We start from the raw sequence: 5,827 nt of genomic DNA on the forward strand, positions 1-5,827 counted from the left end.
TTTTTAGGGGCGGCTGTGGCTGAGTGGTTAGAGCAGTCGTCCTCCAATGCGAGAGTTGGGGGTTCGATTCCACCAGCAGTCACATGCCGAAGTGTCCCTGGGCAAGACACTGAACCCCTCATTGCCTCCGATGTGTGTCCCATTGGTGTATGAATGTGATAAAGCACTGATCAGTCTTTGTACAGAAATAGTAGAGTGCTATATGAATGGGTAAATGAGGCACAGATTGTGTTGTAAAGAGCTTTGAGTGTCTTGTTCAGATAGAAAAGCACTATATAAGTGCAGTCCATTTACCATTTATTAATCATTCAGTTTTGAACATTTCTCTTTTAATCCTGGTCATTAAACAGTAACAGTGTTGTTTCTAATGTCACCAATTGTTGGTGATGTATGTCTATGTTTAATATGAATAGCAGTGGAGGGTTATCTGTATTTCTACCCAAATCTAAATGGAAACACTAAAAGCTTTTCACTTAATTTATGAAGGTAAATAAAAAGTATTAAACAGTTTGATTATTTCAAATAATGTTACAAAATAAATAAGTATTAAACAAAAATAAGTATTTATGGTTTTATGTTGTGGCGACACGGTGACTCAGCGCAGCTTGGTAGAGTTGATACATCTCAGCGGGAAGGGTGCCAGTTCAAATCCTGGTCGGGGACCTGTCTGTGTGGAGTTTAAATGTTCTCGCCGTGCTGCATGGGTTTTCTCCGGGTTCTCCAGTTTCCTCCCACAGACCAAAAACATGCGTTACACTGACTGGTAACTCTAAATTGGCTCTAGGTGAGAGAGTGAATGGTTGTTTGTTTTATTTGTCTCTATGTGTCCCTGTGATGGACTGGAGACATGTCCAGGTATCCCCTGCCTCTCACACAGTGACTGCTGGATATGGGCACCAGTGACCCCCACGACCCAAAAACAAAGAAGCGAGTAAAGATAATGGATGGATGGATGGAGTTTTTGTTGTGATCATCTTGTGCATCAATAATTATTAAAAATGTTGTTGTTGATGAGTTGGTTTGATCCCAGACCTGCAGCATCTGGATTGATTGACAGGTGGCGTTGAGGATCCAGCTCAGGTTTTACTGGCCTTTTTTAAGACCGTCATCTTTTATTCTATTTTCATTCCAAATTTATTCAATATTTCTTTGAATTTAAGGTTTGAGAACTGTTTCCTTACAAAATCCTTATGATGGTTTCTTAAATTTTCAGGGGTGTTTGCGCACCCCCACAAAGAGGCTAACATCTCCACTCTTAGCAGCTGCAGGGTTGAAACCAGCCGAGGTTCACGTCCATCGTTCTGTGGACTGCACCGTCTGTGTTCCTGTCTGACCTCATGTTGCCTGCATCATGTGGTGTTCTTACAGGAAGTACTGAGCAGTGACATCATCATCCTGACCATCACACGCTGCATTGCCATTCTTTACATTTATTTCCAGTTCCAGAGCCTGAGACAGCTGGGCTCCAAATATATTCTGGGTGAGTAAATGGTAAATGGTAAATGGACTGTACTTATACAGCGCCTTTCTATCTTATTTCAAGATACTCAAAGCTCTTTACACAACAATCTGTGTCCTCATTTACCCATTCATACAGCACTCTACTAGATCTCTACAAAACTAATTGAACAATCATTCTAATGAGACTAATCAGTGATTTCGATCACATTCATACACTGATGGGGCACACATCAGAGGCTATGAGGGGTTCAGTGTCTTGCCCAGGGACACTTCAGCAAGTGACTGCTGGTGGATTCGAACCCCCAACTCTTGCATTGGAGGACGACTGCTCTAACCACTCAGCCACAGCCGCCCGTTTGGGTTGGGGATGTTCTCACTCAAACAGACATGTTGAAGTTCTCCTGGTTCTGGACCAGTTTTAGTTCACGTGATTCTCCAGAATAACTGAAATGAGTTTTCTGTTTGTAGGCATCGCTGGTCTGTTCACCATTTTCTCCAGCTTTGTGTTCAGCACAGTGGTCATTCACTTTTTTGACAAAGAGTTAACGGGGCTGAAGTAAGGACATACACTTTTTATAAAACATACTTTTAGCTGTTTTAGCACTCGGCATGCACACTGCGTTATTACAGGAGATACAGCTGAATCATTTCTGATGGTTTCCTCTGCTGTGAGCGTTAACACATGCGCTTGTCTTCCAGTGAAGCTTTGCCTTTTTTCCTGCTTCTCATGGATCTGTCCAAAGCGTGTGCACTTGCCAAGTTCGCCTTGAGCTCCAACTCTCAGGTATGTTTAAGCACGTGAAACAAGAAAGCTGTCATTTAGTGAACTCCTCTAAGTGTAGCTGCTTTCAGGATGAAGTGAGGGAGAACATTGCTTCTGGCATGGCAGTTCTGGGACCAGCCTTCACTTTGGACGCTCTAGTGGAGTGCTTGGTGATCGGTGTGGGAACCATGTCAGGTACGTCACTTTTGATTTAATAATCTTAAAAACGGACGTCCTTCTGCATCGCATTACGTTGCAGCTGCTCCAGCTGATTTTTAAGAGCAACAAATCAGCCGATGAGCAGACGCTACAGTTCAAAGTTCAAGTGCAGAAAACTGTGGGAGATGTTTTATTCCACTGTTTCTGTTGAAGTCAGTAATCACAAGTTACTTCTGTTACAGTATTTTTCGGCCTATAAGTCGCAGTTTTCTGCATAATTTACATGCCCTGCGACTTATACGCCGAAGCGACATATTTATGGCTTTTTTCCCACATTTATAAACCAATTTTTGGCTGAGATACGACCGTTTTCATTCATTCTGACTGACAATATTGAACATTAATATTTTCAGCCACTAGATGGTACTCGAGTAGTATGGCATACTGTTGTGTCATGTAATAGGTAAAAGTAGCTATTAATGACACAATCAGCTTGCCATAACCTGCCACCTTCGTCCAGCTCTGGGATCATGCTTGGAGCAACCATCAAATCAGCTTCATTTCTCTGTGACGCCCCGGTGAAATGCAGCTGATTTGACAATTGAAGTGCATTTATTAAGTAAAAGTTAAATTGAGACACACCTTTACTATAATGTCAAGCAAACAAAATTGTTTTTAAGTGTTAATCTTGTTAAATTCTTGTTAAAGTCCTCCCATGCACACTCCCGCGGTCGCCATTTGGCATCCAAACGATTTTTGGTACATCACTGGCCCACATTTCTGGGCTGTCAGCAGTGACGCATAATAGATGCGAAGTGACATATTTATGGATTTTTCCACTTTATTAGACATATTTGGATTGATGCAACGTATAGGGAGGAGCGACGTGTACGGCGGAAAATACGGTACAAATTTTTTTTTTGAGTTTATTTATTGTTTTTTATTTTTATTTTAACAAAGTTGAAGATTTAACCTCCTGAGACCCTTCGTCCTCATATGAGGACATCGATTTTTTTTAGAGAACCGCTTATAGAAAGCTGAAGTTTTGTTTTTAAAGTAAGTGGGATCTTCTGACTCAAGTTTGCAAAGAAAAATATAAAATGCAAAAATAAACCTACTGTCCTCATATGAGGACATCATTGTTTTTTTTAAAACCACTTCCTGTACTATGACAGAGTCTAGTTATTTAACTTAATAGTTCGTACTAACCCCATGTACCTTGTAGAAAGATAAACTGCACACCAAACAAAGCTGGTCTCAGGAGTTAAACACCTCTGCTGCAGCTGTTAGTGAACTCACCATGAAGGATGCTGATCATGCTGTCCTGCTCATTTGGACAGAGCATCCTTAAATGAACCAAGTTCTTCTAGATTTAAAACTTGTTTTTCACACAATGTTAAATTTACAAGAGATGGTGTCATGTTTATGAACTAAGAAGACATAAATCCAGTTTAAATCTAAGGAATTAAACAGTCATTTGTGTCTCCTGTTGTTGTATTGTATGTTGCATGTTTCAGGTGTGTGTTTGTGTGTGTGTGCGTGTACAGTTTGGTTTCAGGTTACATTGTGAGGACCAAAGCCTGGTCCCAACAAGGAGCAGTCTCGCTGGTGGTTTAGGGTTAGGCTATAGAAATGAATGGAAATCAATGCAAAGTCCCCATAAAGTAGAAAGACAGACACGTGCGTGCATGCGTGTGTGTGTGTGTTGTCTGGCTGCTGCAGGTGGTCTGATTCTTATTATACACTTGTCAAAAGACAGACGTATTCTGGTGTAGTCTCAGCCAGTCTGTTCGATCATACGTATGCAGGTTCTTGTTCGGGCCATAACTTCTGATCCGCCCAGGATAATTTAACAAAACGACACATGCATCGTCACTGTTGTATAGTGGTTTATAGGTGGGCATGTAATTTGCTGTAGAGTTGCATTCAGACCCAAAACATCAGACCCAGCCCGTAGCCATAATTTTCGAACCCCACTCGACCCAACGAATTAACAGTCCGAACCCGAAAAAAACCCATAATTTTTAATTAAGTTTTGACTGTTTATATACAATAGTTATTAATGGTCTGCGGACGCGCGCGGCTGAATAAAAGGGACAGGAGATTGGAGCTGAGGGGGTGTTTGATCTTTCATGGCCGTCAAAGTGCATTGAATCCCTGTTTCTGCCTGCATTCTGCATTATTCAGACACGGACCCTGCTCTGACATGTCGGATATTTTAGGATGTCATCTGTTTGGGTCGTTGGCTGCGCGCGTCCGCTGAGTGCAGCTGAATCTTTTTTAAATTACGCCACCACCTTCTAAAGGAATGAACAAAGATGTCTCATTGGTTTGAATGTCTTTACTTTAACTGAGCTTTTTTTTACCTCTTTTAAGGCCAGTCAGCGCATGGTCAAATGGCTGCGTGTGGCAGGTGATTATATAGCAAGCCATGTTGTCATATAATTGGATCATCAGCCACGCGCATCTGCTGATGCAATCAAAAGCCCGACACCAGCCCGACCCGCACATTAAGCACATTATTATGGCCGACCCGGCCCTAATGTGGGTCGAGCTGGGTTTGTGTTAGAAATTACTGCTCTAATGTGCTGTATGCTATGCTCTTGCAGTTTTTCTAGATCTGTGTTGTGTGACGACAGGAGTTCTTACGTTCCAGGTGTTCGGCAACTGGAGATCATGTGCGGCTTTGGATGCATGTCAGTTTTAGCCAACTACTTTGTGTTCATGACATTCTTCCCTGCGTGTGTGTCTTTGGTGCTGGAGGTAAGGAGGTGATGTCACTGTTGCATTTTAATTTGGTTTTATTGCATTTATTGAATTTGTTGTTTTTGTTGCAGTTGTCTCGTGAGAATCAAGAGGGCCATCCTATCTGGCAGTTGAGTAACTTTTCCAGAGTGATGGAGGAGGAGGACAACAAGCCCAACCCTGTAACACAGAGAGTTAAAGTTATCATGGTAACACTTGCAATCATTTGATTGTTCCTTCCTGTTTGGAGAGTGAATATTTTTAACCTAAGTATTGTGGCTTTGTTGTTTTTGTACAGTCTCTGGGCCTGGTGATGGTTCACGCCCTCAGCCGCTGGAGTTCCAAACCCTTAAGCACAAACACCACTGAAACCGACCTCCAGATCAGCGAGAGCCTGAGCCACCTCTCCCCGAAACGAATTGAGCCTGTGATGCCGCTGTGGCACTTCTACCTCAGCAGGTGATTTACTCTTTGATCAGTGATGAATAATGCACACAACCCTGATCTCACAGCTCTGTTTGTAAGTGAGAAACACAGAAGAAGTCCTCTTTACACAAAGACTGTCCACTTTGTCTTTAATCTGGGACAAATGTCTTTTCCTGGCTGGTAGAAGTCTCTTCTGTCATCTGATACAATCACTTCTTTCATCAAACATCCATCCATCCATCCATCCATCCATCCATCCATCCATCCATCCAT

At 42.1% G+C, this 5,827-nt stretch overlaps 1 protein-coding gene across 1 annotated transcript in view; it reads left to right on the plus strand.

The window, feature by feature from the left end:
- LOC119412939 (3-hydroxy-3-methylglutaryl-coenzyme A reductase) overlaps positions 1 to 5,827 on the plus strand; it is a 68,122-nt gene that overhangs the window by 1,975 nt on the left and 60,320 nt on the right. The window contains exons 2-8 of the mRNA XM_037679946.1: positions 1,369 to 1,480; positions 1,930 to 2,017; positions 2,161 to 2,245; positions 2,314 to 2,419; positions 5,040 to 5,146; positions 5,221 to 5,337; positions 5,427 to 5,587. Coding sequence (XP_037535874.1) covers positions 1,369 to 1,480; positions 1,930 to 2,017; positions 2,161 to 2,245; positions 2,314 to 2,419; positions 5,040 to 5,146; positions 5,221 to 5,337; positions 5,427 to 5,587 — 776 coding nt within the window. The remainder of the gene's footprint in view (positions 1 to 1,368; positions 1,481 to 1,929; positions 2,018 to 2,160; positions 2,246 to 2,313; positions 2,420 to 5,039; positions 5,147 to 5,220; positions 5,338 to 5,426; positions 5,588 to 5,827) is intronic.

The sequence above is a fragment of the Nematolebias whitei genome, chromosome 8 (genome assembly GCF_014905685.2).
Source record: "Nematolebias whitei isolate Nwh7 chromosome 8, NemWhi1, whole genome shotgun sequence".
Taxonomy (NCBI): Eukaryota; Metazoa; Chordata; class Actinopteri; order Cyprinodontiformes; family Rivulidae; genus Nematolebias; species Nematolebias whitei.